The sequence below is a fragment of the Vigna umbellata genome, chromosome 8 (genome assembly GCF_029865625.1).
Source record: "Vigna umbellata cultivar VRB3 chromosome 8, Vumbellata_1.0, whole genome shotgun sequence".
NCBI classification, from domain to species: Eukaryota; Viridiplantae; Streptophyta; class Magnoliopsida; order Fabales; family Fabaceae; genus Vigna; species Vigna umbellata.
In genome coordinates, this window is record NC_142172.1 from 44,325,456 (window position 1) to 44,344,849 (window position 19,394).

The 19,394-nt window shown below is 31.0% G+C and overlaps 1 protein-coding gene across 1 annotated transcript; it reads right to left on the reverse strand.

The window, feature by feature from the left end:
• Positions 1-7,815: 7,815 nt before the first annotated feature.
• LOC124847994 (mitogen-activated protein kinase kinase kinase NPK1-like) lies at positions 7,816-17,025 on the reverse strand. Its single transcript, XM_047325595.2, has 17 exons — positions 16,615-17,025; positions 16,494-16,535; positions 16,231-16,296; positions 16,002-16,112; positions 15,828-15,908; positions 15,658-15,735; positions 15,484-15,566; positions 13,112-13,196; positions 12,881-12,981; positions 12,679-12,718; positions 11,287-11,346; positions 11,162-11,208; positions 10,877-11,084; positions 10,613-10,780; positions 10,134-10,459; positions 9,795-9,862; positions 7,816-8,130 (listed from the first exon to the last, which is right to left on the reverse strand). The coding sequence occupies exons 1-17, from the start codon at positions 16,852-16,854 to the stop codon at positions 8,060-8,062; spliced, it is 1,875 nt and encodes a 624-aa protein (XP_047181551.2). The 5' UTR covers positions 16,855-17,025; the 3' UTR covers positions 7,816-8,059.
• Positions 17,026-19,394: the final 2,369 nt, after the last annotated feature.

Genomic DNA, 19,394 nt, shown 5'->3' on the forward strand with positions numbered 1-19,394 from the left:
TGTTGTTGCATATTCCGTCTCCTCTCAGGCAGTTATTTAGAGCATTGATGTTGCTCTTTTTCCTTTTTCAGGTGGCTTGATGAAAAAATATTGGATTTTTTAAGATTTCTCTTTCATATCTATCCATGACTTATTCTGCTGTTGTCTCTTATGACCTCTCTTTTGTCACCATTGTTGCGTTTGACTCGTCCATATATGTTTTTTCTTTCATGGAAATGATGGTTTTTGTTAGTTTATTTATAGTCGTAGTGGCTCTCCAACAATTACCTCTTTATCCACTAGTGACATTCCTCAATGGCGATTTGAAAGAAGAGATTTACATGGAACAACCTCCCAGATTTGTTGCTCAGGAGAGTCTTTTGGGTTGGTATTTCATCTTCTATGTCATCTTGCAAATCATTAGCAATTTGGTGTCACTCGAGTGCAGAAACATATATTTTCATTAAGACTTGATGAATTATATTAGTAACAAGGTTGATACATATGTATGTAGTAGCTTAAGAGAGAGTGTTAAATATATTATCTTTATTTTATACTTATCTTTTATTTTAGTTAGTTTGTTATTATTTCTTATCTGTATTTTGGACTTAATCCATAATTCTTCTATTATTAATCTCATATATAGCTTTTCACTATATTTAACAAGTTCATTAAATATTAAAATTACTTAGAAGAAGAAGTAATTGAAATTTATGAGTTTAAAATATTTTATTTATCTTTATTTTTTCTTAAAATGAAGAATATAAATAATTTTTATATTAACTTAATTTGAGATCTTAAGGTGTATTTTATTGTTGTCACTTGGAATTTTGGTAAATAAAAACAATATTAGAAGATAATAAGGAAATGTTATCAAAAGAAAAGAGACGAGTATAACATTTTTTCTCTATTTCATCTATAAGATGATATAATGATTTAACAGTGAAACAAAGGTTTTATTTTTTAAATCAGACCATTGGGATGTTGTTCATTGACCTTATTTTTAGTCGATGTGAAACTTCCAACACACTTCCTTCACGTCAAGGTATAAACATCATCTCGAGCGTGAGACTAGACATTAATAGGTGGTCCGATAACGATTCAATAACATGTGAAACAACATGCTCAATAAACAACAAATATGGCTATAATAGACTCTAACCATAACTATGATACCATGTTAAAAAGTTGACTTTAAGCCTAATACAACCCTACAAAACCGGCTTGTAAAGTGAGGTTTGCACCCACTTATATATTATAAATTGACTTTATCTTTAGTTGATGTGAAACTTCCAACAATTGAAAGAAAGGTTAGTCTAACAATAAAATTAATAAATAGTGTATACTATAATAATAAATATAAATTAAAAAAGAATAAGTGAACGAAAATCTGACTTACAAAACCTACCCACTTGTCACATTAGCTTTGAATTTTAAAGAAAGTCCTAAACTGAGTCTGTGACATCAGTTAAAGCTCTAAAACGATGGTGATGTCATTGATTAAACTAAACACAAAAAAATAAAGATAATTTGTTGGGTTCAGAATCTGTTAGCTTGGATTCAATACCTTTTTTTTTTTCCTGAAAAGAGCATGAATTAGATGTATGTATGCAATCCACGAGTCACTGGATTTGATCTAATCCACAATGTAAATTGTGAACTTTAAATATTGTGCCATCTGTAAAACACAACAATTAGGAGGCCAAGTGAATGAAAATCTCGATGGATTTCATGGCCTAGTTCTAAAAGAAGTTTTCGTTTTCTTGTTTGTTAAGCATTTGAAACCCTTTAGCTTTCAGTTCTTGCAAAAGAAATAAATGCTTTTCTCTTCTTATCACAAAGTCTCCAGAAAGCCAATTGTCAAATAACACCTGCTTTGCCACTAGAAAATAAAAATTATAAAAAAATCAATAACTTACTTTTTTTTTTATTAATTATTATTATAAAAATTCTTAAAGAATTAGATATAAAACTAATTTATAATATATATAAATGAATAAAAATATCATTTTATTAATTAATTTTGTAGATTAAGTATAACTTAAAATTTATGTTTTAATATATAGTATTAGGATCTATTTTAATAAAATTTATTATTTATTAGGTACATTATTTCACTCACTATTAAACAATTTATATTAATGTTTAGTTTTTCATTGAAATTAAACTTAAAATCCATTTCATAACTATATATATATATATATATTCTACAGTTTGTTTTTGTCTGTTTTGGTTTTTGTTTGCTTTTTATTTTTGAGTTTGTTTGGATTATTGCATGGATGAGCTTTTTCACAAATGGAGAATTGAGTGCGTGTATGATGTTGTGCAACTTTTGAATAATGGAAAATGCACTTGCATTGAGAATTTATAAATGGAGAAAAATGTGTTATATGATTGATTAGTATGGATGAAGGAACATAAGGATTAAAAGTGTGGAAAGGAGAAGAGAGATTGAAGTTTGCAATGAATAATAGTTGGTGGGTCTAAGCTGCCATGGCGTCACCCAACAGAAGGAACAACGTTTGTCACACAAAGCTTTCCATCAAGCTTCTTAGTTTAGAATTTAAGAGCCCACCACCACATCCACCAACCCATCAACATAACCACACTGCAACTCAACTAATCATTACTAGTTAATGCTCCATATCACCTCCTTCGTAAAAACACCCGTGCTTAAATTTTTCAAAGAGAAATGTTCAAATGTGAATTTTAATTTATAGAGATGAACTTTAAATTTTAATAAATCTTACAAAATTAATCAGATTTACAATAATTTATATATATTATAAGTTTAATTTCATCTCTAATTGATATAAAAGTTTCATATTATAATCATATATTATAAATTTTTTTGAAAGAAATATTTACAAGAAAAATATTTGATATAATAAAATTAGAACCAAAATTACATAAAAGACTTTAATATTACCTACAATAAAAAAACATAAGACAAAATGTTTAAAATTATTTTTTTATAAGAGTTTAACTTTCTTATCTTATTAATTTCATTTATGAAATTTTGGTTTTTCGGAGTTAATATTTAAAAAATAAAACCACAACTTAATATTTAAAACTATGTATTTTAATAAAATTAAGTAAACAAAAAAAAATGAAAATAAATAAAATATTCGTACAAATTTGTGACTTTTACAAATTTCGAACTCTCAATAATAATTAGCGAACTGCGTAGAGAGTCTGGTTACATAAATTATATTTTACGACTTGTATAAAAAAGTTAAAATTGATATGTAACATGTTCATAAGTTTCATAACATAGAGCTTAAATTGAACGAGTGTTTCAATGGTTTATGTTCAAGTGAAAATTTTGTATGATATTAATCTTTTTTGTGTAGAATACTATGTGTAATCGAAGAAATATGGATAAGTTTAAAATACAAATAAAAAATAATAATAAATTCACTGAAAATAGAGATAAAGAAAAAATAAAGATAATATATCTAACACTCTCCTGAAACTATCAAGCTTGTTACTAATATAATCAATAAAGATTTAGTGAAAATATTTGTTTCTGCATTTGATTCACACTCAAATTGTTAATGATTTGCGAATATGACATAGAAGACCAAATTCTAATTCCAAAGACTCTCCTGAGCAACAAATCTCAGAGGTTGCTCTATGTAAATCTCTTCTTGCAAATGGTCGTTTGAAGAATGCATTGTTGACATTCAGTGGATAAAGAAGTCATTGTTCAAGAGTCATAACGACTATAAATAAGCTAACAAAAACAATTTTTGTCACGGAAGAAAAAACATATATGGGTGGTTCAAACCCAATGGTAAGAGAAGGGATGTTAGAAGAGACAAAAACACATGGATAAACATGATAAAGAAATTTTAAAGATCTAAGATTCTCTAATCAAGACACTTATAAAAAGGAAAAAAATAGTAACCTTGATGCTCTAAATAGTTGCCTGAGAGGAGACGGGGCGTGCGACCACCCACGATGAACTTGAAAGACAAAAAATAAATGACATCGACCCTCTAAATCGCTAACTGAGAGGAGACAAGACGTGCCACCACACACGACGAAAAAGAGAGTAGATCGACAACTTCAAAAGAAGTTGAGAGTGCGTAAAAACTCAGATAAAGGCGTCGTTGACGGCACGATATAATCTCTTGATTGAGATTATTAAAACTATGTGATTAGAACTCTAGTAACGACAATGGTAGACGACAGTGATGCCGACAGCGGTAGACGATGTCGTCGCCAGCAACTGCGAGTGTAATGACAATGATGGAAGAACAAAAAATTTCTGAAAAGAACCTAACTCTAGATAGTATGTTTAATAAAATGAAAATTATGTATAATATTAATCTTCTTTTGTGTTGAATATATAAATATGATCTTCTATTTATAATAAAATAAATATTGATAAACCCAAAATACAAATAAATAATAATAAATTAACTAAAGATAAAGAAAAGATAAAAATAATATGATTAACCGTTGATATTCAATAGTTTCTAATAACTCAGGGTGTATAAGAAAAAAACTGTTGCAAAAACTTAAGTATGGTAAAAGTTTGAACTAATAAAAAATTGTGACATAAATATTGAATTGTATTTATGATTAATAAAATAGTTGTGAATATGACGTAGTGACAGGAATAAGATGACTATTACATAAATTGATTAGTATTGATGAATATTTTGAAAGACGAAAGAAAAGTTTTGGTTGAAAAGAAAAAGGGTTGGATCTTTATTAAGTTTGTCTGGCATAAATTCACAAGGGTTGTGTCTTTGGCTAAGAAAGTAGATAAGGTGACAGGCATGATAATCAAAACCTACAGATGCATCGCAATCGTTGTAACAACTATAGCATAAACCTTTGTTTGGATATGGTGGATACAATATACCCACAAATCTTGTATATATCTCACTGATTTTGATCCCTCCACGTACAAGCAATCGGACCACAACATGTCTAATTCGTCTTTTTCCTCTCTTTCAGATTTCTTTAATGCCTTTGAGAGATTATAGAATATACCCAAATATATGTAGTGCACATGAAAGAAAGAAAGCTAAAAGACCTGCAATGTGATAAAACTAAAGACCAAAATAAGCATGGACGTAACTCTCAATATACACGAATCTCACATGTACCTCTATGCACTCCTTTTGGGATTTTATGGTCTGTCTTGTCTCGAAAGAACAATAATGCACTCAACATATATAGAGATGATCCAGTATCAATATTAGAGGGATAGGTGGCGGACATAATTAATGAAAACACTTAAAAGGCATAATAAATAATGAGGGAGTAGGTATGTTATGCATTCAATAAACTAATTTGCTTGGATTGCAAATGGAAAGTTGTTATAATTTGTAGGGGATAACAGTATAGAGTGTGCGAATGTACATGCCGTGGGAAACTCGGGGATTCTAACAATGGTGCATCTTGGGAGATTTTAATGCAGTAAGGAAAACTAGAGAAAGAAGGATTAAGTTTAAGTGCTAGTATGTGATTATGTATTGTATTCAGGATGGGCAATGGATTGAAATTTATTTGGAAGTTGTGATGTTAGTCTTTCTACACTTATTTTTCTGTATTTAGGATGGACAAGGATTTGGTCATCATCATGTTCAATTTTTTGTTGAGACATGATGTTAATCTTCTTACATCCTAATTTATAGACCTATCATATTTTTCTAAAAAGAAGTTAGAACACCTCACAAATATTCTATTAATTAATTAATTTATCGATGTTAAAAACGAAAAAGTATATTATTTGCTATAAAAATGTATGTTAACAACTTTTCATGACCACTTCTCTCTGCAATAGATTAACTGTTCATTATTTTATTAGTTTATTTGAATTTATTTTCAAAACAATATTTAAAACGGATAAATCATAAACAATCATATAAACATTATAAAACAAAATTGTGAAAAAAAATTATTAAAAGAATATTTTCCTAAAAATATTCTAAGTCGTTTCGCATCAGTGTGTACATGAGAATCATGACAACATAATTTTACAATTTGGAAGGAAGATTTTGACAATCAATACTATGTGTTAGAAACATTTTGAAATGGCAGACATAAGATTGTAAATAACGGTTGTCGGTGTTCCTATATTGCAGATTATGCGGATCAAAATTTTAGACCTCGAGTAACCCTATCAGCATATTTTAGACCGTATCGAAGAGATTTCTCAGATTTAATTTATGATTATATGGTCTGTTTTTCTTTTATTTATTTTCTTGTAAGATTTACTTTCGAGAATATTATAAATAATTTAAATTCTAATTTTTGGGTGACGTTTATTATAGTTTTTTTTTAAACTAAGCAACGCTATGAGGAATGAAGTTTCAGAAAAAAGAAAGTTTCTTTTTGAACCTTTTTGTCCTGTAATAAATTCCATTTCAATAAATATGTAAAAACTGCTTGAAATTTATTTAAATAAGGGTGAATAGACAACCGAAAAGGGGGGAGCTTCATAAAATTAACAGCCCAAACTTTTTCGTTCTTTTTTGTCTCCGGTGAAAAGGAAGATCTTTATCATATTTACTATCATGTGAATTTCTCTCACAATCTAGAAATGATATTTTCATGCATCTTTTTTATCATCATGTTGATCCACCAAGAATCCAGGTCTTTCACGTTTGGAGGTTTTCTTTGTCCAACCTAAGAAAACGACAGGCTCCACCTGGAATCAGCCCGCACAAACATCTTCTCATTTCTTTTTGGCCTTTTCTTACAACACAATTCAGCCCCCTCGATCACAATATTTTTCTTTCCAATCATATTTTTCCGTTGTTTGTGGGGGACCGGCTGAAATCTTTGATCAAAACAGGGTAATTAAAGAATATCAGGAAAAAGGTGCATCTTTTGCTATTTTTTGACCTCAACAACCAAAGTGAAACGGAATTTGTAGATTCTAAAGATCCCCAACATTATTTCAGGGGAACAAAAAGAACTTATTGTGATTTAAAAAATAAAATCATGGAAAATCAAGGCAGGCAGGGTCCATTGAGAAAAACTGTGGTTAATTTGGGAGGCACGTTGGCAAATGAAAAGGATGAGTGGCGAGTAACATGGCAATTCAAAGTCAAACTGCCTCTACCTTCTTGGTTACCCACAATAATAATTTCCACACTGATGCAGACTCTTATCTTACTCGGACATATAATTAGTCAAAGGTGTGTGTAGCACATTCTCCCTCTTTCTTTGCCCCCTTATGTTAAGAATGGAAACAACTATGATGTCTGAAAGCAATTTTTCTCTGTTTCAACGTGATTTTAACCTTCATTCACTTTAATTCAAAGTTCAAATTTGATTTCCCTTTGCTTTGTACAAATGGACTAAAAGGTACTATGTGACAGGTTTCTACATTCCACTCCCCTTCCCTGCTTAACTAGCAGAATCAATATTTTTTTTCCTCTGATTTTTGTCTGTTAACCACATACTATTCACAGGAATGTGGGTTTTGGCCATTCAAATGTGCACTAATAGTGACTTAAATCAACTGCTTTCAAAGTCTGAAGTTGAACTTAAATGGAGTGACATCCCTACCTATTCGTGTTTCAAGGGTGAAAAAGGAAGTTTCGATCCAACCTCACTATCATGCAATCATGCACATGACTAATAAAATCTCATCTTACAATAACGATTTATGAAAAAGCAGGATAGAGTGATAATCTTATTTATTTTATAGGTGAAGAAAAAGAATGCTCGCAGCTTGTTATATTGTAAGTCAAACGTATCTACCTTATTTTCCCCATGTTAAACAATTACTATGAGGGCTTATTAAATGACGACCCCTGAAATGTTTATCCAGACAAAATAAATTAGAAAATAAATGGCAACCACGCATTATTTTATACCCAACAGACTAATTCCCTTTGAATATTTCCATTATATATGTTTTATACATAACTCAGTACACTCTATAATGCATATCCCGCTATATTACATTGAATTGACAAAATATTTCCAACTCTTTGTTGCAACATCTTATTTGATGACATTGCAAGATTAGATATGACTTCTCTAAGGGAAAAACGCTTTCTTCTCCCTGTAGTAAAATGTCAAGATGAATAGGAAGTCAGTAAAACCATCAGTCTTCATAAAATCTGCGATCCTTTGGAGATGTAATCTTTCCTCCAGTTCCGGCCCGACGCATCATCTCTGAAATATACTTAATGTCAGAAATAGTTTAAGTAATGTACAAACATGTGCCATAGGGGTCGCTTTTCAAATAGGAATATCTGGATTTGATTTCCTAGCAATCAAAGGAAAGAGGGGCACCTGCTTTAACCTTTAGACTTTTGGCAATTTAGTTGTATTAACTTCTATTATTTATTCATTCACACATTTCCCAAAATTTTATTACTATTACAATCTCCAAGGTACAAAGAAGCATTTGTTAGAGGAAAAAATAAACATAATGAAACGTTTGCTGTTAACAAAGTAAAATGATTGATGAAAATAGTGTAAAGCTAAGATGCTTGAAGTTAAGATGGGTAATTAATAAAAGAAAAATGGTTTGTTGCATGAAATAATAAGGACAAATTCCAAAGAAATGCTGTTTTATTAGCAATTAGGGATCCATGAGGAAAAATAGAACAAAGTAAAGGTTTAAAGTTGAGATGGATTTAAAAAAAAAATAGTTGGGATGGGTAATTCACAAAAGTAAAAATCTTCAACAGTAGTTTGTAACTAGACATAAAAAAGATAAATGCTGAAGAAATGTTGTGCGGGCAATTACAATGCGTATTAAAAGTTGGAAACGAGCAGGTGAGCACCTCCAATATAACCTTTAGGAAGTTTCTTCCTGCACTTCCATAAATTTCTTCCTCTCCTAAATTATTATATTTTAGATTCTATAATCTGAAATGAAAATTTTATATTCCAGAATTTACAAGCCAACATACATTTTTTATTTTAGAAAGCACGATCTGGATACAAAAAAATTGTATTCCACCCTTCCAGATTGAATTTTTTATTTTAAATTCCGAAATATGTAATTCAGAATACAAAAAATTATGAGGGTGCAGGTTTAGACTATGGAGGTGCAGGAAATTTAAATTGAAAATGTGTCTGGACCATACTTTTGGCTAAAAGATAACATGGTCCTTAAACTCTCTAAATGAGAGTTCCATAGGACAAGCCCAAGTCCATTTGTAATGGACATTTCCAAGTGCTATTCAACATTTGCATAAGGGGTTAAGTGTCCATTAAACCAGATTTAATCTAATTTTTTTATCAATCCAATTAAAATTAATTGAGTCAAGTTTACCTGTTTTTAGCAGCTGGATCCAATTCAACTTAATTATAACTGGATTGTATTATCAATTTTTTTGAAAAAATATCACCTCTTAAGAAGAAAACCACCTCAAAATAAACATTTTCAATGTTTCTGATTATAAGATAACAAGAATAATTATAACATACAAAAATAATATTAACATGATAAAAACGTATAATTGATTTTTTATAGTATAATTATTAGAAAATTATATATTTATTAATTATGTAGTTGGGTTCAATCAGGTTCGAAATTCATAAATCTATTCCTCAAACCAACTCTAATTGGAGACACTAAAATAACTCAACCCAACCCCCAATTACCCAATCTTACCCACAAAAGTATAATTGGATGGTTAGGAGAGGAGTAGGGCTTGTAGCTCATCATGCAGCTGACCAAATGCCAGGAAAGGAATATATACTCATTTTAAAGATGATTTTATATGTTCTAAGTGGAAAAATATACCAGCCGTCATACGAGCAAAAAGAAGAAAGAAAAAAAGAAGTAAAGGCCATTTTATAATTGGTAAAAAGAGAAAACTTGCCTCGCTTCCACTCCAGCTCTTCAACCAATTCTTCTTTCCATTTCCTTTGCCTCTCAGAGAAGTTTGAGCTGCAGACCAAAACAATTTTAGTCCCTTTTCCACATACCGGCAGAACAAATAAAAGGACAAAACATATATACAGTATCATAGGTGGTAATTTATTATGCAGATTCGGTGTTTTATTTCCGTAACATGCGATGCATTTAATAAAATTATTTATTAGGCAGATTACTGATGTAAAACTCTAAATCTATAGAGACCAATACAAACAGTACCTATAGTGCTGAATGTAAGTTTTCTCCATAAAATTGCATTTACTATCAAGCACCAGATACATACCTTACACTAGATGATTCCAGCTCAGCGTCATGAAGAGTCTCCTTTGATTCATTAAGCTTAGGTGGCTGAATTTCCTGCAAAGGTTGACAGTAAGCACCATTATGCTTCGATCGGTATTTGGTATGACTTCCAGGGCTTGCTACAGTAGCACTGCCAACCATTGAGAATCGTCTCCAAGCCTGACTAGGCGATCTGAGTTTTGATGTTACATTTGGGACACCCGACATAACTTTACTCTTTGCAAAGGGAGTAGGAGCAATGGCTGCATTTGATATGCTTAAGAATTCTTCATAAAGAGGTGTTTGAAGCTTCTTCAGCTCAAGTGCCTAATGTAAGACATTAAAATATAATTAAAAAATGTTTCTAATCTTAACAATGCTAGATTTAAAGAAAAAATAAAACAAAATACAAAGGTAACAACCATTGAGTAATGCTATACTGAGAGTCAACAAATATATGGTCTTGAATTAAAATAGAACCTTATCATCAAGGAACTCTCTAATTTTACATTCAGTAACTTCTTCATCATCTTCAGTTCCTAGAGGCTCACTTGAAAATGATAAGTGCGGTCTGTTTTTCTCTAAATATTGGCTTTCATTAAAATCGCAAGGATGATCATCCGCAGGTTTGCTCGAAGGATTGCAACTCTACTCCAGCAAATTGATCAGCTCAGTCAGTGTTAAAAATTACTAATCATAAATGGAAACATCTAAAACAGTGGAAGAATAAAACAAACTTGACACCTTCGTATCATCAGAAGCTAATAGAGATGCAGATTTTACTGGTGAACCAATCAAAAAATCATCTTCATCCATCAGACACATGTCATCATCATGGTTGTCTGCTCTCTGGTAGGAATCTGCTTTATGATACACAGTTGAGAATTTTATGCTGTCTATCTGACAAACATCCTTTAAGCCAGTGCAAGTTGATCCCTGGACAGAATCCAAGCTGCAAAACCAATATGATAGTCTTAGTTTATCCTCCATACCCATAAGAAGTTTCACCAAAAACAGAGATATACTTACAAGGTTCTAGAGTTCATTCCATATGTTGCCATCTTATTGCAAGAATCCTGAGATAGGAAAAATAAATAGTTGATAAAAAGTAAGTTATGGTGTGCATCATATATACTCACAGCTTGGACACTGACCCTGATTGAATTGCGTAAGATTGAATGAGATCCATGATATTCAGAGGTGATGAACGGATGCTGCAGATGATAAATAAGGCAGAATCACTACAGTAACTTCGAAGGAAAAGCAAAGTAAAGCAAATTCAAAAGAAGGTTCCACAGTTGGGCTTGTTGTTCGTTTACCTGTTATTTATTTTTGTTATAGCTTTTAGTTAACTAAAGTTATTGGTGGATTGATGTATTTTTTAACAAAAATCGTGTGTAATAATTCATTCAGTTTATTTTTACTGAAATCAATTAACAAGAGCTTCACTTTCTGAGTTCATGACTTTTCTCTTGTTTACAAAACCAGATAATTGGTCGTCTTTGGAAAAGACCAGGTTTGAGAAATACGACTTGGACCTCATACATATAAGTGGACTAAAGCAAAAGAGGACAAAACCTCAGTACTAATAGTGTGAGTAAAAATCGAACTATGATTATACTTACCTAACTGAAATAACTCACAAAAACAAGGATTTTAACTTGGAAGAACTAGATGTTAATTATTTCAAAACTTATCAAGACTTGGATTTTTCAACTGAGACAATAGATTAAAGGGAGCCATATAAAACATTATGAATAGGAAGAGGGGGAAGATGATGGGAAATACCAAAGCTTTGAGACTATGTCTGAAAACCATTTGCTATAGTGGCGGACGGTAAATAACCAAAAGTACAAAGAGAAGAAAAACAATAGTTACTACTGATTACATGATTATTGAACCCAGAATCAAGAACCCAGGAGTTCAAAGAGTGAGAGACGCCGACAAAATCATTACCAAAGACGTTTTGAGGTCCCCATACCATTAAAGGAAATTGTTGAAGATTGTTAATGATATAATGTAAGGAGAAGCAGATTCTATAAGAGCATACTGCGCAAGAATATTTATTACTAGTTATATGATATATGACTCTAAAATCAAGGACCCAGATGCTGACAAAACCATTACTAATATGTGCAATAGAAGCAATGGGACCAAAAGCCTGACAGTCCCCATACTATAAAAAATCTCTGAAGATTGTTAGTAGTATGATATCAGCAAAATTCTCACCAGCCCCTCCCAGTGTCTAGTATCATGAACCCATATCCAAGTTGAGAACTCTCAACCTTCACCTCTCACTTGAGCGGGGGTTTCATAGTTGATTGTTTATTAGCTTAACTATTAGTTATAGGTGTCATTGTTCTCCCTTCTAATTGATTTCAATAATTGGCACCTTGATGCATAGTTGAACCAAAACCATATGTAACCCATGTAGTTCAATTTTTACTAAAATCAAGTAAACAAGAGCTTTAATATTTCAATTACAAGCCTTGATATTTTGTGATGATGATTGATATTGTATAAGTTAGGGAAAATGTTTAAAATACCTGTAACAACTCTGATGCAGAAGGCCTTAAATCTGGTTCCCTGTCACCACAAATTAATGCATAGTGATTAAAAGTCAAATCATCACAAATAAATTAGCATTCTTAACCAAAAATTCAAATCGAATCACTAGCCTTTTCAAAAACATATGTAATTAGAATAAAATAGTATCATCATAATGGTAAAAGCATTATATTTATGTACTTGTGGAAACATTTCAGCAAAAAGTCTTTGGCCTCAGCTGACAGATGATCAGGTATGGGTGGATGAGATTTAGTTGTCCCAATATAGAAAAGAGCTGAAACCTAAGAAAAAGAGAAGTTTAAGTGAAAGCATGTCATTGAACCCATCACATGCATATGCACTCACACAGATATTAACATGTGAAAGTTGATGATAAAACTAGATTACTAAGTTAGGTAAGCCTTTCATTACCTCTTGGGGATACTGTTGACTCCATGGAGGCTTCCCTGTGGCCATCTCTATCACGGTGCATGCAACACTCCATATATCAGTGGAGCTTAAAAATCAAAAGTTAGATTTTGTCACAAAGAATAGCTAATATCTCATCAAATTTAATGACCAAAATGACAAAAAAAATAACAACAAACTAAAGTCTATGAGAAATTATGAAACGTCATTTTTGTTGCTCAGTTTAGATTTTCCACAATTTAAACATGCATAAAGAAACACATTTCCATAATTTGCATTAGAAGGCCGACTCTTATCTGTTTACTAGGATTTCACTAGATCTTTAGAATGCCTTCACAATGGTTGAAATTCGCATGCTTCTTAAAGAAAGAAAGATTCAATTGATTCTATAATTTAAAACTCGCTATTTTTTTTTCTCAAAGTCATTTCCAACAAAATGAAAAGAAAGAAAAAATGTTTAGACACATAAGTCACAAGCCAGTAGCAATTTTAAGAAAATCAAACCATTACCAAGCTTTCACTGGACCGGTAGAATGCCTTCACAATGGCTAAAATCCATATGTTTCTTAAAGAAAGAAAGGAATCACATAATTCACTCTATAATTTTAAACTCATGTTTCTTTTTCTGAACTCATTTCCATCAAAATGAAAGGAAAAAGAAAAGATTTAACCGCATAATTCATGAGCCACAAACAATTTAAAAAAAACTTGTAAACCATTATGTATAGAAGCTTAGTCCATAATGTAGATCCTTAAATAGGTTATATGTTTATTAGAGGTTGGGAGTGAAGTTAGATGTTCATAATGAAGAATGGACCATTAAGAAAGTTAAGGTTTGCATCAACCTTCTAGAACAATAATTGTTTTGTTGGACACTAGAGTACATAGCAAATCTCAAAAGAAGTAATGTGAAAAAATCACAATTTCAATAACTAGAAATTGATACATGAATGTCGTGTTCTTAATTAAATGAAAACAAATATATATGGCTACTTGCTAACAGTCCCATATTGATTATAATAAGCTACTTGATGTGGTATTAAAACCTTGAAGTTCTCCTGTCTAAAAATTGGTGCTTTCATTGAGTGTTAGACTCACAGAGATTGGTGCAAACCAAATACTAATAGATAGTAAAGTCTTTAAATAGGGTTCATGTCAATAGGGTGAAAGTTGTCGTGAACATCATCTCTTAGATGTGGTGACAATGGTGACAATATTAGGAGTGCCACATTAAGTAAGATAAGCTTATACTGATAGATAGTAAAGTCAACCAATCGAGTTAGGCTTTACAAGAAAATATCTAGACTAAAAAATTTTCAGAGAGATATTGACTTTACAAGTGAGCGTAATTTCTAGAATTCACTATTTTGAAGGCTCAAATTTAATTATCGATTGACCAATACAAAGTTGTCCTTCCTTATTATAAAAGGAAAAACTTGAGGGGCAAACAAAAAGATGTGTAATATACCCTCTTATTAAGCCATTTAAAATTATTTGAATCCTACTATTATTCATAAATCAAATCATTCAACTTTGTATATCACAATACATGACTGACTCTGTACAATTTTGTATCATGGGTATGAATAACACGATTCAACCATTCATATTTTGTTTGTCTTTTACTTTTCATTTTCCGATTCTCATGAAAAAAAAATTGAAAGCTATAAGCTTATATTGCTACTTAAACCTATTTGACTATTCTTAGCTTTTTTTTGTCACTCAATCATTTCATGCATGTAAGTCGAATTAGCTACTTTTTGTTTCCTTTCTTCCAAAATAGAAGTTTCACAATATTATATATAACTGAGAAATTTGTTTTAAAGACTTCTTCCTAGGTTTTTCTTTTCATCTATTTCTAGTTTAATATTTTTGCGGTGAACACTATATACAGTATGTATAATATTCGAAGTAACTTTCCATTGTTTCTAACAATTGGATACAAACTATGATTCACAATTCAAAAATTAGTTCACCAACTGACGATTCCAAAACAATGGAATAACAGTCAGCCTCACTATGGATATGAAAACAGTCTGAGAATTTCTCTATAGCCACCTTTCAAAACAGATAAGTCTTTCCTTCCTGACAATATCACACAAAACTACTTCCTTTTGGAAACATTTATTGGGACAAATGAATCTTAGAAAATACTTGACCGTGCTTGGATACAATGGAATAACAGTCAGCCTCACTATGGATATGAAAACAGTCTGAGAATTTCTCTATAGCCACCTTTCAAAACAGATAAGTCTTTCCTTCCTGACAATATCACACAAAACTACTTCCTTTTGGAAACATTTATTGGGACAAATGAATCTTACAAAATACTTGACCGTGCTTGGATGATAATCTTTTTAGTATTATACACTTACATTGTATGTCCTGTTTGTAGAATAACTTCAGGGGACATCCAATGTGGCGTGCCCTTCATTGATTTTGCACCGTTAATAGTAGCCTATATCAATCCAGAAATTCAGAAATGATGGCCGCGTTACCCAAGAAACTCAAAAGATCATAAAGAACTAATAACGTCAACAGTACCATACCAGTTCAACAACTTTCTTGGATGCACCAAAGTCTGCAAGTTTAATGCACCCTTTGTTATCAACTAGAATGTTGGCTCCCTGTATCCCACAACATATTGACCAAAAGGATAAAGAGAGGCACCAAAGCAGAGAATCTTTTAGAAATAAAAGTAAAGGCAAAAGCACGGTACCTTAATATCTCTGTGAATAATCCCATTATTGTGAAGATATTCAAGGCCCAGTAAAAGCTGTTTCGTATACATTCTTATAACCTGAAAAAAGAAATTGAACATTAAGCAACCAAAGAATCACAACGTGATAGATTCTTTATGTGCTTCAAAAACTAATAAATGAATATCACTTACGGATTCGGGGAAGGATCCAAATTTCCCCAAAAGTGATGAGATAGAACCACCGGGTACGAACTCCAGCAGAATATTTAAGGAGTTCTCCTCTCTCGCAGTTCCCAAGTATCTCTATCATAATAAATAAATAAATAAATAACAAACAAAATGGAGGGGGGAAAGCACTTTCTAAATTATTGAACACCAAGGAATCAAAGTACTCTGATTCGAGTAATAAGACCACACTCACAACAATATTTGGATGCTTAAGATTCTTGAGAAGCTTAACTTCTTCTTCGAGCTCCCGAATATTAGCCTAACTCCACAGGGCATAAAGAGAATTTCTATCAATCATCACGTAGAACATCAACCAGCTTACACAAAACAAGAGCATTTCATTCCACACTGATTCCACACCATGACCACTGAAAACACTTCTACGAAGCTCAACAATGCAAACCTATAGCACAGTAGCAGTACTAAAATCTCGTAAAAGTGAAACCAGATTTTTACCTGTGTGTTCTCCTTGTAAGCGCTACCAGGAGCGATTAAAACCTAACAGAAAGCCATAATTAAAGAATTAGAACGTAATAAAGCAAAATTATAGCAAAAAAGCGACGAAACAGAAACAGACCTGTTTGATGGCAATAAGCTCCCCGGAATCGAGGTTCATTCCCATGTAGACGTGACCGAAGGCACCGGAACCAATCAACTCGCCCTTGCGCCACCGGATGGGAGGAGGAGGAGGTTTTAACGCGATTCGCGATTTGCGAATGGCGGAGCCAAGCTTGTCGGCGATTCCGGCAAAAGGAGCATCGTCACCCCCGGGTCGGAAAACCAGGGAGCGGCGAAGAGAGCCCAAAAAGTCTTGCATATTGTGGTTGTGGCTAAAGTTTGGCGAGGGTGGCGTTGTTGGCGTGAGTGGAAGGAATGCAATATTTGAAGGAAGGAAGCAGATTGTGAGTTTTTCAAAATGATGGTTTCTTGCTGCTGGACAGTGTATCCCAACGGTTATCTTTTCTTTTTTTGACTTTGAATGGCCCCCTTCCATCACATGAATGGCATGTCCGTAATTTCAATGCTTTATGACCCACTCTTTTAAAGTTCATTTCTTATGTTCCGTGCTTTCATTTGTTTAAAATATATATATACATATACATGTATAAGGTTTGCTAACATGCTCTTATTTTTTAGTTGTTACATTTTAACTCTGTGTACCAAATTTTAGTAATTAAAAATATTCTTATATATTATGGATTCTAAGTTTTAAGGTCATTTGAATAATTTTTATTCCCAAAATTAAAAAAAAAATAAGAAATTCTCGAACCTTTACTTACCTCACTCGTTTCTCTCAACCATCTCTTTTATCTCTCTCACTCCAACATTTTCTCTGTCATTCTATGTAGCTCTAAGTGAAAAAAATCAGAAACATTAGCGGTTAAACAATTTCTTACAAAAAAGAATTTTGTAATGAGTTTTTATTTTATAATTTTTGTCTTATGTAATTTTGTCTAATTTTCAGCTGTTAAATAATTTCTTACAAAAAATGATTTTTATAATGAGTTTTCATTTTATAATTTGTGTCTTATATAATTTTATCTAATTTTCACTCACAAACATCTCAAACTCAAAGGAATTGATAATTGGCCTAGAAAAAATCAGAAACACTTGTTAAACAATTTCTTACAAAAAATGATTTTATAATAAGTTTTCATTTTATAATTTTTGTCTTATCTAATTTTCACAAGCATAATGACATCCGAAGGAATTGGTAATTAGCCTAGAGGGTTTTTTTAGAGATGATGATTAATATCTGTAGACGATGAAATTAGACAGACATGATGAAATTGAAGAGATAACATTTGGTTGATGGTGAATATGCTAATGACTTGACTCTTTCCAAAGACAAATCTTTTAACTAGGAGTATTTCTGATTTTTTCACTTGGGGCTACAAGAAAAATGTTAGAGTGAGAGAGATGAAAAATAAAGAGTTAAGAAAAATGAGTGACTTGAGTAAGGGTTTGAGAAGTTTCTTATTTTTTTTTAGTTTTAAAAATAAAATTGTTCAAATACCATTAACCTTAAAACTTATAATCGATAATATATGAGGGTATTTTTGTCTCCTAAAACTTGGTACACATTGCTAAAATGTTCTAAAATGTACCAACTGAAAAACAAGGTAGTCAAGTTAAAAAATCCCTATATATATATATATATATATATATATATATATAATCATATCTTATGATTAATTTTGTATTATATAATGTACATTTTACATTTATTATGTGATAAATGTTTTTTAATTGTTATAGAAGCATGTACATTAGATAAATTTTACTTTTTAGTTTCTATACGTACTATTTTTGCCCTATTACTATCATTTTTTTTATCATAGTTTTGTATGCTTCTGAAGTATTTGTTGATATTATTAATGATTATATGTTTAAAAATATATGATCACTCGTAATTAACTAAGAATATGTTTTAATCATGAGACATTATTTCAAAACTTTATTTAATGACATTGAATTCAAATATATAGATACCAACAACACTGATTTCTTTTGTTATTCATCTGAGCAAATGTATTAATGTTTATTTTAATATATTTTAAAACATTAAAATTAGTATTCATGAATGTATTTTAAAGATATAGTAGATACAAAAAATCAACAAATAATCCAAATTCATAAATAAGACTTAGATTTTAAGTTGGTGATTTTAAAAAATAATAAATATTAAAATTTAAAGCTATATCTATTATATAAATATATTTTTTAACTATTTAGTGTGCATTTTAATTTCGCTATCTCTTTATTTTATTTCTCTTTAAAATATTTTGAAATATCTTTTTCACAGATCGTAACTTCTTTTTAAAATAGTGTAAGATAAATTTCTATTTCTTTCATAAAAATAAGACAAAAAATTTTAGTAGGATTACTCTTAAAAAAGAAGATATTAAAATTATAAGTTATATTTAATATAGAAATTAAAATTTTAATTGTTTAGTTTTTCTTTCTTAAAAAAAATCTCGTAACTTCTCTAATTTCATGGTGTATATGATAATAAAATTTAAGAGTATATGAATATGTTAGATTTTGTGTAAAATAAGTTTTATTTTATTAAATTTTTAACTTTTTTCTTCTCACGAGTGGTATGCAAGAAACTGAGCACCATGTAGAATATGGACTCTGGTAGTTTAAGTTTACGTTGATATACTTTGTTTGTTAATTATATTTCTTGTAAGTAAGCAGCAGCTTTGTAGCTTCATTTAGTTTTGTTAACTTCATCATTAACATAAAAATGATAATCACTTTTGTATGATATACTGTAAGATGTGATCGGTAAGTTACGTAATAAGTCATCATTGACAACAAACACGACACAGTAATCGAACGGTTCTCTACATA